Source organism: Mastigoproctus giganteus, chromosome 4 (genome assembly GCF_048544385.1).
Source record: "Mastigoproctus giganteus isolate SK-2022 chromosome 4, ASM4854438v1, whole genome shotgun sequence".
Classification (NCBI taxonomy): domain Eukaryota; kingdom Metazoa; phylum Arthropoda; class Arachnida; order Uropygi; family Thelyphonidae; genus Mastigoproctus; species Mastigoproctus giganteus.
This window is the reverse complement of record NC_143578.1, coordinates 32895286-32916793: the sequence shown is the minus strand read 5'-3', so window position 1 is coordinate 32916793 and position 21508 is coordinate 32895286. Positions and strand designations below refer to the sequence as shown.

General features: G+C 38.5%; 1 protein-coding gene across 2 annotated transcripts in view; it reads right to left on the bottom strand.

The window, feature by feature from the left end:
• LOC150086584 (small ribosomal subunit protein eS26-like) overlaps window positions 1-16718 on the bottom strand; it is a 33643-nt gene extending 16925 nt beyond the window's left edge. The window contains exons 1-2 of one of the 2 annotated variants that reach the window (XM_090371469.1): window positions 16650-16718; window positions 6411-6588 (exon numbers count right to left, since the gene is read on the bottom strand). In XM_090371469.1, coding sequence (XP_090227595.1) covers window positions 6411-6588; window positions 16650-16652 — 181 coding nt within the window. In that variant the 5' untranslated portion in view covers window positions 16653-16718. The other variant, XM_090371471.1, reaches the window with a different exon arrangement.
• Window positions 16719-21508: the final 4790 nt, after the last annotated feature.

Sequence of the window (21508 nt, the reverse complement as noted above, 5' to 3'; positions counted from 1 at the left end):
AAAAGCTCCAATACCATCAAAAATAATAATTTGAATTACTAATTTAAATTTAGTCTGAACTCTTGAAAGTCACTCTGACACTATAAACACATTCCCAAACTTTTCTTTCAATTAACAATAACTAATTAATGCAGTCACATGTTGCAATGGGTAAATTATGCATGTTGTCACAAAATGCAATACCCCATATTTTAAAGTTCTTTGCTTCATTTATTTTTATTGTATTTCGTTCTATTCAATCACACAGTTGGCTAATCCAAAATCTTTACATTTTGCAACTTATACATATCAATTAAACAAATGTAGCACGAGGAGGATGCTGAAAAAGGATAAATAAAGCTGGCCAGTTTAACAGAGCAGAAAAAGATGGCAAGGGAAAATTAGTGACAAAAAAGTACCGTGGCCTATAACAGCCACAGTTGATCTGTAATAGTACCTCAGAAAAGGTTAGACTGGTAAAGGCTGAGTAGGCAAAATCACTGACTAAGAGAGTAAAGAACAAGGAAAATAAGTTTATCATGTATGTGAATATAAAGAAAAAGAAAATAAATCACAATGGATCCTTGCATAATGGATCTGAAAAAAAGTCTGGGATACCCCAGTTAATGTCGCTGATGAACTGAACAGACCCTCTATCTTTAAGGACAAAAGACCATTCATAGTGGGGAGAGGCCGAGCAGCACTAAACTAAAAATTCTAAAATTACAGCTGAGTGTTTATAAAAACTTTCTTTTCAAGCCAATAGGAAAGTAATGCTCCTTAAAGTGATGGCACATACCCCATAACTCTGAGGGAGACAGCAAGATAGTGCATCAAACCATTAAGGTTAATTATGGGGGCATTACTGACTTGAGTTTCCTTTAGGATGGAAGCATGCCAATGTATCATAAAAACAAAGGCAAATCTAAGAGTGACGTAGGTAACTAGTTCGATCAGCCTGGCTTCAATAGTAGAGAATCATGGATGCAATGATAAGGGTGCAATACAGCAGTATTTAAAAAGAAATGGAATTCTGAAGGATACACAACATGGTTAGATATTCTGACACAGTTATTCTTGAGCAGGATATGGCAAATAATTCTGACATTTCTTATTTGGATATTAACAAAACATTTAAATCAGTTCCATACCTGAGAAGTTACTGTATAGGCTGGAACATATTGAGATCACATGGTGGATGCAGGGCTGGATGAAGAAAGTTGTGCTTAATTGTTATTCTTCATATTGAAATAATGTTAGAAGTGGGGTTCCCAAGGATCAGCACTAGGACAACATTTTGCTTCTGATTTTTCATAAATTACATCAATGAAGGGAGAGAGGAGAGGATGTCAAACTCTGCAGATGACTGGGAATGGTAAATTTCACCACCAAGCACTGCTTCTTCAGAATGACTTGGATAGGTTTCAAAGAAGGTCAGAAAACTGTAGTGTCAGTTATGTTTTAGTACTGCAGAATGTAAGGTCATTTTGAAAAAATATATATATATTTTGGGGAACAACAACCCCAAAATAACTTATACACTTGGTAGGGGCTAAACAGTGGAGGAAGAAAGGGATTAGGGAGTGACGATACAGTTGGACATAAAGTTCTCTGAGCAGCGTAGACAGGTGCTAAGGAAGATTCATAGTGCCCTATTGATGATTTATCAAATGTTTCCTTATAGAGATAGGGTGGTTACAATTCCATTGTATAAAGCAATTATAAGACTGCACTTGAAATACTGTGTCCAAGTATGGGCACTGCACCTTAAAAAAATAATAATAAAATAAAATTAAAAAAATTCTTGAAAGGGTCCAAAGACAGACAACCCACTTGGTGAGATCTACAAAAAGGACAGCTGAATGAGGAGAGCCTTCAAATATGTGTACCAGTGTCTGTAAACATGCAACTCAGAGGGAATGTGGCTGAAGTCTAGAAGGCTTTGAGAGGAGAAAGTAAAATGAACAAGGGTTAAACTTTCACTGTTAAATGATCCCAGAACTTGGGGGTCATAAATTCAAATTATGAGGAAAGAAGTTTGGACTGGATTGCAGGAAGTCTTCTTTTAGCCAGCGAGTTGTTAATTACTGAAATAAGTTAGCTGCATGGGTAGCTGACCCTGACAGCTTAGGTAAAGGTCAGCTGGATAGTTATCTATGTGAAGAGAGAAACACACATGGGTAGTTTATTTTATTTTTAATGTATACCAGGGGGCTTTGCTCGTCAACCTCCAGTGCACACTTTTCTACGTAAAAGACACACCCATCAAAACGCACTAGTGTTCTTCCTCCCTCCTCTTACTCCCATCCTTCAGCTTTAAACCTCACTCATCTTCTTTTTTTTTTTTTTTTGCTGTTCCCCGTCAGGAAGTTCAGGCGATCCCTAATGGAGAGCAGCCTGAGTACTGTGGACAGCCTGGTTCACTTCCCAGTGGTGGCAGCGACATGGTGGAGTCCCACTAGGGGCCCTGTGGCCAAGAAGCCAGCACAAACAACAGAACCCAACACTAAACTACACATGCAACACACAACACTTTTCTGGCTTTTACGGAGATTCTGTATTCATCACAAGAGTACTGATGATGCAGATGTGGGAAACCACAGGTGGCGCCTTACCCAAACACTATGCCACTATGATCGATATCTAATCAGGAAATGACCTATGTAATTATTTACCTGCGCATTTGTTGTAGTAGTAGTAGTGGCATGCAATGCAAGAAAGCAAGTGTATGAACTTATGCAGCATCAGTCAAAAAAAAAAAATGTACAAAATTTCCTCTAAATGTTTGTCCAGTTCCTCCTTAAATTTATTTAACCTATCAACTTCCACAATGACAGATGGAAGCTTGCTCCAGCAATTAACCACCCGCTGGCTAAAGGCAAATTTCCACACATCTATTTTACATCTGTCTTTCCTCAATTTGAATTTATGCCCCTTAAGTTCATAATCTGAACAAGTGAGAAGAATCCCATCAGAATTCAGCGTGCTCAACCCATTCAAGGCCTTATACACCTCAATCAGATCACCTCGCAGGTGCCTAGTCTCCAGCCACTGCAATTTACAGAACTTAAGCCTCTCTTGGTAAGAGGATCCCTTCATTCCCCTCACCAATCTTGTTGCCCTTCTCTGTACACGCTCAAGTAAATCTACATCCTTCCTAAAATGAGGCCTCCAGACCTGTACGCAGTACTCAAGGCGTGGCCTGACCATTGCCTTATACAGAGGGACAATCACCTCCTTCTCCCTGCTGGCAAAATTCCTATATATCATTGACAAAACCCCATGACCTGCCCTGGCAGCCTGTCTGCATTGCTCAGAAAACTTCATATCTGACTGCAAAATTACTCCCAGGTCTTTTTCATTTTTTACCACCTTAAGTGTAGTACCACACAGTTGGTACGTTTCTCTGGGGTTACTTCTACCCATATGCAGTACTTTGCATTTGTCAATGTTAAACTTCAGTTGCCACTTCTCAGCCCATCTGCCCAAATTTTCTAGGTCCTGTTGCAGTAGCACACTGTCATCAACAACCCTGCCAACCTTTGTATCATCTGCAAACTTCGACACTAAGCCTGATATACAAACATCATTGATAAATATACAAAACAACTGTGGACTGAACCCTGTGGGACTCCACTAATAACATTAGTCCACAAAGAGCAGCACCCATTGATTAGTGATGTAATTGCCCCACCCACTTGTATCACACGACCCACATCCCTCTTCTCCCATTGGTTACCTCACTCTCTGCCACATGGCATTCTCAAGGTGGAATAAATATCACTATGTAATTATTTATCTGCTTTTACATAGGTCATTTAGGAAAAGGCCTTTTGCTTTGGGTTCCATAATGCATGAGGAATATTGTTACATCTGAAAGAGCAGGACTAAAATATTTACAAATATACAAACTATATAGGATCCCGTCATCAGCTGACATTACAACAGAACATCAAATGGTGCCGTGTGTGGTCATCTATTATAGAGTAAAGCACGTGTGCAAGGTTGGTGAATGTCATGGAGGCAGTTTTCTTTCAATGGAAGACAACAATGTATTTATTTACCTGTGCATTTGTAATGATGTAATTGCCCTGGTCTCTTCTCCCATTGACTCGAATAAATAGCACTAGGAGGGAAATTTTTAATGTATAGAGAGACACAGATTGCAATTCCATAGTATAAGGCAACTGCAATTCTATATTTCATTATTATTATTATTTATTTATTATTACTTTTTTTTTTTGTCTGATGCAACAAAAGCCCGTGGCTTCCTTGCACTATATAGCTAATACTAATGCTTGGTTGAGGTTGGCTATAGCGTATAATGCCAATTTATGCAAATTGACTGCCAGAGCACAGTCATACTGATCAACAAATTCAAAGTAATCTAATCTTTCAGAAATTCTCTTATAAAAAATGAACCAAATAACTGAACTAACCTAACCTTTCAACAACGCACAGCTACAATAAACAACACAGAAGAAACTCCACCTATGCTGTAATGCTACTTACAAAAAAGTATTTTTAAAATTAAGACATTAAAAGTTAAATCTTTATTGTAAAAATTCTACAATAAACAACACAGAAGAAACTCCACCTATGCTGTAATGCTACTTACAAAAAAGTATTTTTAAAATTAAGACATTAAAAGTTAAATCTTTATTGTAAAAATTAACTAAGTAAATATATTTGTCAAAATGAGTGTTACAGAACTCTGCTTTTTTTAAACTAATGCTGTAAACATACTAATATGTGGTGCAGCCACCATATTTACATTAGATATGAACACAGCCATATAAACACTGACTTTTGAGCTTATATCATTAAACTTGTAGATCAGTAATTGAACAGAAATAACAAATCTGTATAGTTGAAAAATAACAAACTAGACTAAAAACTGGAAGAGAACTTTTTGGAAAACCAGAATGCACTCAATTATTGGAAAAAGTCTGCTAATCAGAAGAGTAGAGAAGTGCACACACATAGTTCCAAATTCTACACTAATCAAGTGCTTCTTGTTAGCTTGAAAAAGACAAAGTCATCTACAGAATATTCTGTTAATTATTTCACAAAAAAATTTTCCTTTCATACTGAACAGTGTAGTGTAAAATCAAAGTATTAAATACATAATGCTTGTTTAATACACCGATGAGCCAAAGCATTATGACCACCTACTTAATATGATGTTGGTTCTCCATGTGCAGCCAAAACAGCTCGTACCCGGCAAGGCATGGACGCTACAAGATTTCTAAATGTGTCTTGTGGTATCTTCTGGTACGAACAAGTAACCAGCAGATCCTTTAACTCCTGTAAGGTCTGCAGTTGAGATGCCACAGATCGGAGTTGCTGTTCCAACACAAATCACAGATGCTCGATGGGATTGATGTCTGCAGAATTTGGAGGCCAGGGCAATACCTGGAAGTCTTCCCCATGTTCCACGAACCAGTCTCAAACAATCCAGGTGGTGTGGCATGGTGCATTATCCTGCTGAAAGACAGCACCACCAGAGGGGAAGACTGTTGCCACAAAAGGGTGTACTTGGTCAGCAATGATGTTTAGGTAGGTGATAGATGTCAGAGTGCCTGGCACATGGATGACTGGACCCAGGGTATCCCAGCAGAACATCACCCAAAGCATGACACCACCGGCTTGTTTTTGCCCCACAGTGCATCCAGGCGCCATCACTTCCCCAGGTAACGACGCACACATACCCGACCGTCCACATGGTACAACAGGAAATGTGATTCATCAGACCAGACAACCTTCTTCCAATCATTCAAGGTCCAGTTTCGATGCTCGTGTGCCCACTGTAGGCACTATCGCTGGTGAACCGCGATTAGCAAGGGCACTTAGAGCGACCTGCAGCTACGCAGCACCACTTTCAGCAGGGTTCGATGTACTGTGTGTTGTGACACATTACTCCCATCACCAGCATTCCAATTACCGGTAAGTTGCCCCAACAGTCGCCCTTCTGTTGCCACGTGCCATCCGGGAGAGCCTTTGCTCACCTCAAGCATCAATGAGCTGTGGTCGTCCAACATCTTGCCAGCGGTTCCCCTCCTCGGACCACTTTCGGTAGGTACTAACCATGGCTGACTGCGAGCATCCCACCAGCCATGCCATTTCGGATATGCACTGGCCCAGTCATCTAGCCATTGTCAAACTCACTTAAGTCCACTGCCTTTCCCATTTGAAGAACAAGAGTAACACCGATTAATGGGGCTCAGTATCAGGTGTTTTTTATACCGTGTCCCAACCTGCGCTGTAGTTCACCTGCATTTGCTTTGATTTGCATAACGACTCGCTGGTCATAATGTTTTGGCTCATTGGTGTATATTTTTAAGCATTACTACACTTTTTAAATAATTTTTGTAACAATTTGTTACAGTATTAATTTCTTTTTAATATAATGAAATAAACAAGACACTTACTTTCATAAACACTTGCATCTGTTAAATCTCTAACAGCTGCTGCTTCAACAATGTTTCTAATAACAAACTTTTTGATAGATTTATCCTTTGGGACACAACGTCCACAATTAGTACAACGGACAGGTTTAACATGTCCTCTACCGTGTTTGCTCCGACCGTTGTTCCTTCTTTTTGCCGTCTGGAAGGAAATTCTGTATAACTTTTTGGCATTGAAATAGTAACTCTATTCTTAAAAAAAAAAAACAATCTAAAAACATTACAGAATAAATATTTTCTGTCTAATCATAAATAATAAGTAATAACAAAAATGCAACTAAAAGTATTACTCTATGCAAAGAAAAGAAACAGCTTGTTATATAACAAACTGAATGAAACACAAGATACAGTTTTAGAAGCTATGTAGATAATGCACACTGATGGCAGCAGTTAACCTCTCAATATAGGTGCATCTGCATATATACAGTATTGTTAATAAAAAAAGTATGCCATTTAAACAAATTATTGTGATCAAACTATATCTAAAATGCTGCGCTGCATAAATAAAAATGGGCAAGGATACAGGAACTGCACAGCTTAGCACTTCATCTAGCACTCCAAGTATTATAAAGTGCATGGTTGCATAGAAGTTTGATGTCACACCATTGCACTAGCTCACAATCCAGTTACACGTGCTCTTCCATAACAGTAAAGTGACTTTCAACTTATTACTTGTTTGAGTTTGAATTCTATTGCAGTGGAGGAATTCTTAAAAGGTCTCTTCAATCAGGGTGGTATTTAGATAATCTCAGGTAGAGAGAGTGCACAATGTTCAGAGGTAATACATAATTAACCAGGTCAATTCATGTATCATAGGAACTAGCACACTATGACCAAAGTAATAGACACTTCGTTTTTCAAAATGTGCTAATCACATACACCACAAAATGCACAAATATCACTCAGAAAACATTTATACATTAACATACTATACAATAAAACTTCATAAATTTGGGCTACCTTCTTTGTATGTATGAATTTTACTTATACAATAGACAGGTTTAACATGTCCTCTACCGTGTTTGCTCCGACCACCGTTTCCTCTTTTTGCCGTCTGTAATGAAATCCTGTATAAGTGGAAAGTTTGATACATTTCCAAACCTTTTTTCAAAATGATTATAAAGTAATTGTGAAAGATGTAAAAGCTTAATGTGGTAAACATGTCATTTACAACCCAGAGCCCATATCCAAATAAACCTTTGGGATAATTTAATATTAGCATTGACAAAATGATGCAAAGAAACAAAGCTTAAAAAAAAAAAAAAAAAAACGCCTCAATTTCCTTCCAATGATTTGTCCAAGCAGTCTTTATATTTATTCGAAATACCCACTTTATAATACTAGAAATTTTTCAAGCAATCAATTACCCTTTGGCTGGCTGCAAATTTCTGAATACCTATTCTGCAAACATCCATTTGTGATTTAAATTTAAGCTTGTGTGTGTGTTTTTCTGGCAAAATTAAAAAAAAAAAAAAAAAAACCACTAGCTCTATTTGTTTATTAGATGCCAAATTCACTACCTCTACCATATTGGGAGACAACTTATTCTAGAATTCAACTGCTACCTATACATGAATTTCTAGAAATACACTCTTCAGTATTTAGTTTACTTAACCCTCTACTGCCTACATGCTATCTGACAGAAAATTTCCTTTTCTCTTTTTTAATTAGGAAATAAAATCAAATTTTCCTGTGTACCTTTACTCACCAATATTCTCTAAATGATTATAGAATATTTACTGTTTTCTTTTTGATGTACTATGAATTTTTTTTTTTTTTTTTTTGGAAAAACAAGAAAGCAATTTTTTTGTTTGGCATTTAACAGATGCCAGATGAGCAACAGAGTACACTTCTTGTATTTAACTTTTATATTCATGTGGCATCTGTGAGATATGAACAAGAACTATTAAACTCGCCACAGAGCTTTGGTTTCATTAGTTCAACAGAAACTAAATGCAAACGGCTAAAAAACAACTATTCACATGACGTGTTTCAATTAGGGAGATGAGTAACCATTCTAAGAAAATATTCTATTAAAATGCTAAGAAATATGATAAAAACATTATTATTAGTTTCTCTCATTTAATTTTGTTCAATATTTTGTAACTGGATTTAGCAAATCATAATTAATAAAACACCATTTTCAATTCAGTAAGAAAACTAAATATTTAATTTTTTTTTTTATAATCAAAAAAGGTATTTCATGGATGCCAAGCAAGCATATTTGCTCCTTTTAAGGGTGTGAATGGTGGAGGGTTAATTAAAGTCATACATTTTGATCAGGTCATCATGAAGATTCAAAGTTTCAGATAATGCAATTTAAGGAACAAATAATCTTGTTGCTCTTCTCTGCATCGTGCATTACTTTAAATACTAACCCCTTTATTTTCCTGGCACAGAGGGTCAAACTAACAGGTCTGTAATTACCTTTGAACCGTCCTTGTAAATAGGACAATCTGTAGAGATTTCTCCTAAATCTAAGGATTTGGTGCCTCAAGTGCACCACAATCTTCCAGCTCTGACAGCTAGGGCTTTCTAAACCACATTCTATGTGGTTTAGAAAGCCCTTTTCGGGTCAGGGATGCGCATAGGATGATAGGTTTAATTTCCTTTATTTATTATTATTTTTTTTTTTTTTTTTTTATTATTGTTTTGTTTGGGTTTTTTTTTTGGCTGGTGCAGCACAAGCCATAGGCTTTCTTGCACAATGCAGCCATTACTAATACTACCTGGTAGTCTAAAACACTTCTGAGTCAAGTGACTGAAAATTTCAGTGACATCCAGTCATTTTGTGATACCTAAATCCTTTGCTTGAACTTTCACAATTGTAGAACTATTAATAATGGTGAGTATATATCCCTATGTGAAATGTCTGAAAAAAAAGCAGCTAGCTTAGTGGAGGCAAGTACGCAGGTGTGAACAAACATAAGCAGGAGTTGAGGTGTAGTGTCCATATCACATAGAAGAATGCCACCTCTCTGTATCATCAGGTAATACTGGTTCTACAAAATGAGACAAACTTCTCAAAAAGCAAAGAGAGTGAATGTGTGTTATAGGCCTAATGCCTGATGAATACAACAAACACCTCTACAGAGAAACTGAGTGGGCCAGTAAATCAGAATGTCTAATAATGGGGGATTTGAATTTTCCAGACATTGATTAGAACTTCTGAGTTTGTCACCCACACATAAGCAAGACTTTTTTGGATTTATTGGATGACTGTTTTCTACAGCAGCATATTAGGGAGGCAACAAGAGGGAGTAACACTATCTGATTATCAGCATTGATTATTCATGCATAAAGAATCTACACATAAAAGCCACTAAGTGGCAGTGATCACAGTATATTGATTTGGGATTTACTTAAAGATGAAACTACCATCAAGGGTAAAGGGAAAGATTTTTGCTTTTGTGAAGGTCACTACAATGGTCTCAGACAGTTTTTAAATTTTATACATGGGACCAACTGATGCTGTACCATCAGCAAATTCTAAATGGGAATCATCCAAGAAATTAATCATAGAAGCTACAAGACTTTTCATACCACCTAAGAAATACACTTCAAGATGTATTCCTAAATGGACGTCAGATGAACTGACGAGACTTGTGGCAGAAAAGAAAAATGCATGGAATGCATATAAATTATCAGGTGAGACAGAAGCTTTTGGTACATAAATACAAGTCTGTAATCAAGTCATAGAGGAGGTCAGATTACAAGAAATCTCTGATAAACGATGCAAAGAAAAACAGTAAAGGCTTCTTTATTTATGTAAACACTAGAAGAAAGGGAATGAATCAAACCAATCCACACTTGATATTGAAGAGTCAGCGTTTGATGATCCTGCTCAGATTGGTGACAAATTGAATGAGTATTTTGCATCTACATTCACACACACAAAGAATTCTTTAGGGGAGGAGATGCCAGAAGTTTATCAAACACTAACAGAGAGCTAAACGATTTTTTAATACTGAGAAAAGTGGAGGAGAAATTGTTGAATTAAACATAAGAAAGGCACCTGGGGGTGGATAGGGATCTATCCAGTTAAAAGAGGCAGCAGAGGAAGTAAGCAAACCCTTAGCCATAATTATACAAGCATCATTGGATTCAGGGGAGGTCTCTGTGGACTGGAGATGTTCAAATGTATTCCCAAAGGGTGACATGAATGATTAGCAACCTGTTAGCCTAACTTCTGTTCCAGGAAAAATAATGATTGGGGTTTTTTTTTTTTTTTTTTTGGGTTTTTTTTAGGAGCATTAGCAACTAAGGCCATATTGCTCCGGGGATATTCGGTGGTCATTCCACTGACCTTGCCGCATCCTCCGTATTTGGTGGTTACGGGCTCGAACCCCATTCACTGGAAAGATGAAAGCTTATTTCATGCTTTCATCTTTCCAATGAACTTCAAAAGATAATATGCGGACAATGGCCTCCGTAGCCGAGTGGTCAGGAGCGGGGTGCAGTAGCACATGCTCTTTGAGTAGACCAGGGTTCAAGCCCCTGACTGCTGAATACGGTCGATCTGCCAACCTGGACCAGCATGGCAGATTATGGTCCATTTCCCTCAGCATGAATTGTTGAGGAGGCTTCCATCCTGCAGTGGGTTGATAACGGCTGCACTTCACCTTTTTACTGATAAAATTAAGCTATCATTATATAATTAATTTCAGAAATATAGAGATTTAACTCTATGCAGATGAAGTGCTTCAGTTCCTTATAATTCAGTTCTATTTAACTGCACACCATGTGTGAAGGAACAACTTAGAAAAGGCATTTTATGCAGTGTTCAAGCTTTACATCAGGCCAATTAAAATGAATGTTATTTCACACTTAAGTCCAAGTATTGTAACCAAGAGCAGGTTTTTTTTTAACTGATGGATGTTAAGGATGTTCACTAAATTAAAGAGTGCCTCCGAGACTAGGGCAATATGAAAAGCACATTGATTGTTGGTGGCTCAGATAATGATGTTTTGGTTGTGAATAACAGAAGAGCAGATTTATAGATACAGTGGAAGAAGGGGGGGGGAGAGAGAGCAGTGCAGTGTTGGGCAATCTTGTTTTAGTGGCATGAGTTGGTTCAACATTTTGTCAGTAAATGTTGCCACCTTAACCGTCTCATTTAGCATTGTAGTCTTTCTTGTCGTGCTTTCATCAGATGCTATCAGTAAACTCAGATACTATCAGATATAGTCAGTAAAGTACACTTAATTTTTCTTCTTAAAAAAATAAAGGAATAAAATCTACATGTATGATTGCAACTGTTCCATCACTTTGTTTTTAGTGGCACAAGTTGGTTCAACGTTTTGTTAATTTTCAGCACCATTGTAACTGTCTCATTTCACATATGTGTATCATGTTGCACTTTTTGTTAGGTAGATTGGCCTGAAGAATGATTACTTAACAAAAAGTGCAACATGATACACATATGTGAAATGAGACAGTTAAGAATGTTCGCATTTTTAAGAAAAGGAAAAAAAAATCTGTACATACACATATGATTTCACGAAAGCAGACATTGTGGAATCCACTTGCAAATACAGAAAAATACAGTGTGTTACAATTCATAGTAAATGTGTCATAATAATAATAATGTAACTTACAGGATATGTTGCTATGATCTATTGTGACCTTTTAAAAGTTGCTGCTAGATTAAAGAACACTTAATTGAAATTTTCATACATAAATCTGTTATCTTTTAGCTACACGTGTACTTGAGTGAAAAGAGTTTAGGCACCACTGTGATAGAGTATAAAAACAAATCCCTTCCCTCTGCACTACCCACAAGCTTACACTTATGATATATTATTATTAGCCATATGGCACAAAAAACAAAAAAGCCTGAGACTTATGCTGCACCAGCCAAAAAAAAAAAAAAAAAAAATTTCCAAGTTACCCTGAGAGAGAGAGAGAGAGAGAGAGAGAGAGAGAGAGAGAGAGAGAGGTAGAAAGGAATCACCAAGGAAGAGAAAAATTATGATATCCAGCTCAGGACCTTGGGTTTGCCAAGCATGTTCTCACCAGATGTGAGCCCCTGTGGTAGGTGGAAGCCTACTGTCCTATTCTTTTGTTTAGCCGGAATAAACAGTGTATACTTAATTCTCCATTACTCATACCCTAAATGGAACAGATATCTTTGCATGGAATTTGGGAGACAACTTTTTTTTTGTTTTAATTATAAAAAAATAATAATAATTGTTAGCAATAGCTGAATTTAATAGAATTGGATAAAGAGATTTTACGTGATCAAAAAGAGGGGATACCAGATTAGGAGGTATCAGAGTGGGCATATGCACATGTGCCACCTTCAAAGTGAAAAGAATCATACAGAAAATAATTTGGATAGTGCTTAAGACAACCAATAAATGAGATTCTGTAAAACGTATGTGGGACTTGGCAGACTGTAGGTGGAAATAGACATTGAGATTGGAACTGAGACCATGTATGTTTGTGAAATAAATAAGGGAGTTAATGTCAAAGTTTGCAGGTGATACAAAGGTTGGCAGGGTGGTTAATGACAGAAAAGTTAGCCAGATGAGCTGAGAAACGGCATCTGAAGTTTAACATTGACAAATGCAAAGTACATAGGGGCAACAGTAATCCTGGAGCAATTTACCAACTGTATGTACTACACTTGGCAGTGGAAAATTAAAAAGAACTGGGGTAATTGTGCAGTGAGATATGAAATTCTCTGAGCAGCGCAGACATGTTACCAGGACAGTTCATGGGGTTTTTATCAATGATACCGTATATAGAAACTTTGCTAATATTGATAAGGAGGTGATTATCCCTCTGTACAAGGCCATGGTTAGGCTGCATCTTGAGTATTGTATACAGGCTTGGAGGCCTCACTTTAGGAAGGATGTAGATTTGCTGGAATGGGTGTAGTGAAGGAAACAAAAACTTGAGTTCTGCAAATTGGCAGCTTCTGGAGACTAGGCACTTATGGGGTGAACCGAATGAGGTGTTTAAGGCAGTGAATGGATTGAATAAGCTGAATGTGAATGGCATTCTTCCTCCTACAGAGACTACACACATGAGGGGGCATAAATTTAAGTTAGCATTAGTAGAGGCATATGATGCAAGAAAGCAAGCTTATGTAGCATCAGCCAAAAAAAAAAAACTTCCACTTCACCCCTCCGTTCGAAATACCTGTCCAGATGAGCCTTAAATTTATTTAGGCTATCAACTTCCACAACAAGGTCTGTTCCACCAACCAACTACCCATTGGCTAAAGGCAAATTTCCGCACATCTATCCTACATGTCTTTCCTCAATTTGAATTTATGCCCTCTCAGGTGATTATTCTGAGCAAGAGGAAGAATCCCATCAGCATTGAGCATGCTGAAACCATTCAAGGCTTTATACACCTCTATCAGATCACCTCGCTGGTGCCTGGTCTCCAGACACTGTAATTTGCAAAACTTAAGCCTTTCTTCGTAAGAGCAACCCTATGTTCCATTCACTAATCTTGTTGCCCTTCTCTGTACTCGTTCCAGCAGCCCTACATCCTTCTTGAAATGAGACCTGTATACAGTACTCTAGGTGTGGCCTGACCATTGCCTTTTACAAGGGAATAATCATCTCCCTTTCCCTGCTAGAAAAATTTCTGTATATCATTGACAAGACACCATGAGCTACTCTTGCAGCCCGTCTGCACTGCTCAGAGAACTTCATATCTGCCTGCACAATTACCCCCAGGTCCTTTTCATTCTCTACCACTGTCAGTGCAGTACCACAGAGTTGATACATTGCTCTGGGGTTGCTGTTTCCCATATGTAGTACTTTACATTTGTTAAGGTTAAACTTCATTTACCACCTCTCAGCCCATCTGCTCAACCTTTCCAGATCCTGTTGCAGCAGCATAGCATCAGTAGTGTCCTTAACAACCCTGCCAACCTTTGTATCGTCTGCAAACTTGGACATTAAGCTTGACATACCATCATCAATATTATTTATAAATACAGAAAACAATAATGGACCCAACACTGAACCCTGAGGGACTCCACTAATAACATTAGACCACAATGAGCAGTGTCCATTGATTACCACTCTGTCTTCTCCCCCTCAACCACCCCTTTATCCATAGCAGCAATTTGCCTCCAATGCCACACTGCTCCAATTTGTGCAGCAGTCTTCCATGTGCAACAGTATCAAAAGCCTTTCTAAGATCCAAGTATATAATATCAAAGTTATTCCCTGCATGCAGTCTTTTGTGACTGACTGCATCATAGTATCCAATCAAATTGGTCAGGCAAGACTTCCCCTTAACAAAACCATGCTGTGTCCGAGCTATAACTGAAGTCTTGTCTAGATGATCCTGCAGTGCTTCTTTAACCAGTGCCTCCATTAATTTTCGTGGAACAGAAGTTAAACTCACAGGTCTATAATTACTTGTGTCAGCTGGAAGATGGGTGCAGGATAGATGTGTGAAAGCTTGTCATCAGCCAGTGGGTGGTTGACTGTTGGGACAGGCTTCCATCTGTTGTTATGGAAATTTTTTGGCTAATAATAATGTAATTTACAGGATATGTTATAGTAGCTTGCTTTCTTGTATCATTTGCCACTAGTTACTATTATTACCTAAACAAAATTAAATTCCAAATAGCAGTTGTGCTAAAGTTATAACACTTTAAAGGTATTCCATAATGCAAATGCATTTGCCCTCACTCTACAATCTACCTAATTAATAGATGCCATATAGCACCTTAAACTGTCAAATTCCCCTCTTCTGAAATTAAAACCTGTGCATTATCTTTTAACTATTGCAGCATCTTTCTTCATCTTCCAGCTGACAACTGTGTGAGCACTACCTGCCAGTAGTTCTGTATTTTAATCCCTGTGATGTCATCTAATTTTTGTGAGTAATGGTGCACCTAGTAGAAAACATAGAAAATAGCAATGGGCCCAACACCAAACCCTGGTTTACCCCGCTTATAACATTAGTCCATGAAGAGCAGTGATTAACAGTCTTCTCCCACTCAACCATCACTTTATCCATAACAGCAGCTTGCCCTTAATGCCACACTGCTCCAATTTGTACAGTAGTCTTCCCTGTGCAACATTATCAAAAGCTTTCCTAAAATTCAAGTATATGATATCAAAAAATTTGCACCCAGTTCCTTTATGACCACATTGTAGTATCCAATCAAATTGCTCAGCAAAGATTTCCCCTTAACAAACCCATGCTGTGTGTGAAGTATAATTGCACAACTGTGTAGATGGTCCTGCACCGCTTCTTTAATCAGTGACTCCATTATATTTTCGACACCTCCGTAGCCAGGTGGGCAGGAGCAGCAGTGCGTGCACACGCTTCTTAATTAGACCGGGGTTCGAGCCCGTAACTACCAAATATGGAGGATGCGGAAAGGTCAGTATAATGACCATTAATTTCAGTAAATTAATGGTCATTCCACTCACTTCATTCAGACAGTACTATACTTTAAGACTCACTATAATTTTTCATTGTCGAAATCTCTATATTTCTTATTAGGAATCATCACAGGTACTGCTCAGCTATTTCGTGGTAATTTCTGTACCACTTCATGCTGTCTCCACAATAACGTCACCTCACACAAATTCTGATATTCTTCTTAGTAATTATTACCGACAACAAATAATAGATTTTGCCCTTACACAATGCAGAGTGCTCTAAATTCTTAATACAAATGCCTGATGTCGGGAATACATGTATATGTAGATAGATAGATATAATGGATCCGTTCACTCCAGTTCTATTTTTCATATATATTAAAAGCATGCTAAAAATTATCCAGCTTATTTGATATTATAAATGGTCAACTCGATCTTGATTATTCAAAAATCAAAACAATCCTACATAATGAGCAAATATTTGCAATGCAATTCTAACAATGCTTCCTTATGTTGGCATGGCAAGGATAACAAAATTATACAAAAAAATTATGCTCCATATCTGATATTACAGAAATCAAATCACAATGAACCTCGACAGAAAAAACTATTGCAAAAGCATTCATTCAGCAAAGAATTTGCTGAATGAATTTCAAAGAAGTTCCCCATTATTTTTGCAATGATGGGATAACAAAACTAACTTACCATTCCTTGATATATACAAAACGATGTGCGGGAAGATAAACAAAGCACACCCAAAAGCCAAATATTTTTTGAACGCTTGCATTTAATATCTTTATAAAATGTTTATAAAACAATCAATAATAAATAAACTTACCATAACTTAATCTAACAGCCGTATAACACTACTCACAGCGCAAGATCAATGAAAGCGACACCTATCCTGGTTAAACTTACAATAACATATTTAAAAAAAACACATATATAATAATCTTTATTTACTATACAGGGTGATTCACTACCAGTGCGACAAACTTGCAGGAGGTGTAGGAGGCACAAAGACGAATCGGAATCACATAGCATTGCAGGGTCCGAAATGCCTTCGTCATGCGGTAGAGGACGTTGAACGGAAGGGCGCGTGAACAGTGATCCCGCTGGAAGTCAGCATTTGCGAACCGTTTCTGTTGAAGAAACCAAGTAGCAAAAGTCCTCAGGGGTGAATAATCCTCAGGCTCCAATGATTGGACGCATTGCAGATGGTATGAACTCATTTGGTTCGTTGACATTATCCTCCACACAGTGGATAGGGAAATACCCAATCGTTGGCCTATCGCTCGAGTACTCGTACTCGGATTGCCTTCTGCAAGACGTAGGACATTCTCCTCATTGCCTGGCGTCCTCATCGTTCGCTCTCGTTTCATGGTACCTCTCGTGAAACAACCAGTCTCACCTAACCTTCTGTGCACACGTGCGAAAATCGTATTATGAGGAGCACACCTGTGCTGGAAACGTTCCTGGTAGAAGCGCAGAGCGGCGCGCCCGTTACAGTCCGCAGCTCCAAACGCGAGGTCAGTCTACTGCCTCGGGAACCGGTTCGCAAATGTTGACTTCCAGCGGGATCACTGTTCACGCGACCTCCCGTTCAACGTCCTTTTCCGCATGACGAAGGCATTTCGGACCCTGCAATGCTATGTGATTCTGATTCGTCTTTGTGCCCCCTACACCTCCCTCAAGTTTGTCGCACTGGTAGTGAATCACCCTGTATACTGTAATATCGGTGTAAAACCCATAAATTTAACTACATAAGTAGTGTAACGGCATCGTTTGCTTATATCTCATATTGTGGCTGCTTTCACAACGAGATACCGGGTATTGCACTACTTCGAATAAATAACTCCTCTCTAGTAGAGGAGACTACTGTTATTTATTCTCAGTGGGCACCACCACCCAGACGCATTTCGGAGCTTGTTGGCTCACTCATCAGTGGGCGGGCATGTACCCTGATAATGCAGAAATGCCATCACGGTTGCAAAGTTAATTCCACAATATGAGAGATGCCTTGTGCATTTATTCTTCATAATAGTCTTTAGGAAGTAGCATTTAGGGCGCCTTCCAAAGTTTCTGAAATGGTTTTGAAGGGCAGGCGCGGACTGCCGCTGATGAACTCGACCAAAGTTTGAACATTTCCGTATTTCAGGAAAAATCATTGGGCATCAGTTTAAATGTTACTCTTAAATTAATAATTTTGAACACAATTAAAGAACAAACAAACTTAACATTTCAATTCATATGACAAAATAGAATCGTAACTGTTAGCGTTTTAATGAAGCCCATTGCTTAAAAAGACGCATTCCGCTCCTGTTTATGGACATGATGAAACAAACAAACAAAAAAAAAAAAAAAAAACATTATATTTCTTTTTCCACAGATTAACCACTGAAGATGTACTGTAATAATCCATTAGTGCCTGCTATCTGGAATGATGCATGACGGATGAATGATGACTCTTCCTGTGATTGAAACCAGCCCCTTACAAAATCAAAACAATCTGTGTACTGGATTTTTCGTCCAGTACACAGAACACGCAATATACACGAAACGATATGGCCTTAGTTGGTGATGCTCCTGAATTCCTACTACAACAACAATAACGATAGGAGTTAGTATATGATGAGAGCCGCATTAATCAAATCAGTGGAGACTGTACAAAGCTCATGGGGTTGAATTTTTAATTAGTGCAAAGAGACCTAATTTTTAATTAGGCCTGTGCTTGTTAAGCAGGAGAAAATGTTTTTAAAGGACTAAGATACACTTAAATAGAAAGGATAATGCATGAATGATAAATTCGAATAATGTGGTAGGCAATGGCATACCGATTGCCACTGCCTACTACTACTACATTGCATAGAATCGAGGAATTTATTGGTGGCCACAACAGCTGCTCAGAGAATTATGTGACTGGAAAAAGAAGGATCTGGAACAATGAAGAAAACGTCACCCACAGAGGCCAGAAAGAAGCTAAAGAGAAGAAACGGCGTTAAAACTTGTAGCCGACAGGTGTAAAACACTCTTCAGTTGCTGAACTCAAAACATTGTTCATGCTGTGTTCCTTTATGCTGTGTTCGGCATTATAATTACCCCTACGTTCTTGTGAAATTATAAATATGGTAACTATTTTTTGTTCAATCATCGGGCCAGACTGTTCAGTTTCTGGCTGTACCAACAGACTTTCAAAAAATCGCCAGAGAACGAAATAAAAAACGGATTAAATAAAGTTCTGAAACAGACCTAATCCTGCCACATTAAAGTTAATCGAATGTAGAATTAGATAATCTAGATAATGTTGTATACTTTTGTGCTAATGCTATTAAGAGTATGTCTGAGGATTCAACAACTACAGGGCAATGTAAAAAAAAAAAACAGAAAGAAGTCATGAGTTAGGATTAAATTTGTGTCTGCATTTCTGTTTAGCCACGATAGGAAGAACGTGGTTGAGTCAGTAGGTCTCAGGCGAGGGCAGCATGGTTTTTCTTCGAGAAACTCGGATTTTTCGACCAGTACACAGAAAATCGACCACAGAACACGCAATTTACACGCAATATACACAAAACAATACGGCCTTAGTTGCTGATGCTCCTAAATTCCTACTACAACAACAATAATGATAGGAGGTAGTATATGATGAGAGCCGCATTAATCAAATCAGTGGAGACTGTACAAAGCTCATGGGGTTGAATATTTAATTCGTGCAAAGAGACCTAATTTTTAATTAGGTCTGTGCTTGTTAACCAGGAGAAAATGTTTTTAAAGGACTAAGATACACTTAAATAGAAAGGATAATGCATGAATGATAAACTCGAATAATTCTAATTATTAAGACTGGTAATGTTATTTAAACTTCCATGAAAATTTATGGATATCTACTTTTATTTTTAGGGACACTTGAATATTTTTACGAATTTCATGAATATAACCTATTTTAGCTATTTTTTTAAGGATTGTCCTTAATTTTATGGACAGTTCGCATATAGCTTTGCAGAATGCATTTGTCTATTGCAGTAGTGTTGCCAACCTCCCGTTTTCGCTCGCATAATTTTCAAAATAAATGGGTCTCCCTTATAGCAAGTTAAAATCCAAGTTTAAAGGCTGAGATGGGCTCAAAGGTATTAACTGAAGTTGAACAATGACAAATGCGAACCACTCCATACGGTTAACAGTAATGCCAGATTAATTTACAGCCTGTGTGGTACACTGGTGCGCAAAACTTAAGGACCAACACTATTTCTAAAGGTTACAACCACAAAATCAAACGAAACATCCTCTGGCGATTTGAATAACTGTGGCCGTTCAGTAGAAAGCTGGTGCATATGCAAAAATTTGAATCGTGATGAGCGGGCTCACATAAACAGATAAAAGCAGCAGTTCAGCAGTTGCATGCAAATTACCGAATGGTGAGCACGATTGATTGTTACAGATGTTCGATTGGTTTCATACAGTGCTACGGACAACGAAATGGCCGTTTCGTTGTCCGTAGCACTGTATACATACATCTGGATGACTTTACCCGGGGTCGAATGGGAAGCTCAAAGTACGAAGAGTGTGGCTGCAGAGTTCGGTGTCGCCCATAGCATCGTCTTACGTGCGTGGTCGGCCTTCAGAACGATAGGTACAGCTGTTCGAAGGACCAGTGGTGGTCGTCCACGAAAAACAACGCCCAACGATGACCGCTATATGCTCCTACAGGCCAAGAGGGACCGACAACAGACAGCGGGATCCATTTATTGCAAACCAGCTGCACAGGAGCACAAGACGCAGGATATCGCGGTTTACTGTGGCAGGCGATTTAACAAAGTTGACTGTCTGCCCAACGGCCGCAAACTGTGTCCCTTTAACGCCTGCCCATCAGCGACAACTTTTCCCGTGGTGCATCGAAAAAAAGGACTGGACAGCAGCGCAATGGGGTAAGGTACACTTTACTGATGAAAGTAGATTCAGTCCAGCAGCAATTCTGAACGTCAGCTAATCTGCGAGAGGTTGGCACACGGTATCATCCCGCAAACATCGCCGAAAGGGATCGGTATGGCGGTCGAGGTGTTCTCATTTTCGGAGGCGTTATCTTGGATGGACGTACACAATTCCAGAAACTGGAAGGCGGTACTGTAACCGGTGCACGCTACTGTACTGAGGTAATTCTTTCCCATGTGCGTCTGTTCCGAGGTACTATTGGCCCCGAGTTCGTGTTTATGGATGATAACATCACACCCCATCGCACTGCAGCTGTTAATATGCTTTTGGAAAGTGAGGACATTGTTCGTAGGGATTGGCCTGCCCGTTGCGTTGATCTAAATCCCATCGAACACATATGGGGCGCTCTGGAGAGCCGTCTAGCAACACATCCACACCCATCAGAAAATGTTCACCAACTGAAGATGGCACTGACAGAGGAATGGACGATGTTACCTCAAGAACTTGTCAACAACATTGTTCTCAGTATGGATAGTCAGCCCAAAGCCTGGATCGAAATTAGAGGTGGCCATATCTCCTATTGAGGACCACCTCTTCCCTTTGTTCCATCTTTAGCAGTGATGCATCTGTATCATGGCAGCCAGTGCAATGTTGCCATTTTTGAATAAAGTCACTCTGTACCGTTTTGTTTCCGTTGCTGTGTCTGTGTCAGTGTTGTTTCTTTCATCATTTCTGTACCTCACGAGGTTCCTTTGGTATACTTTTCCCGTA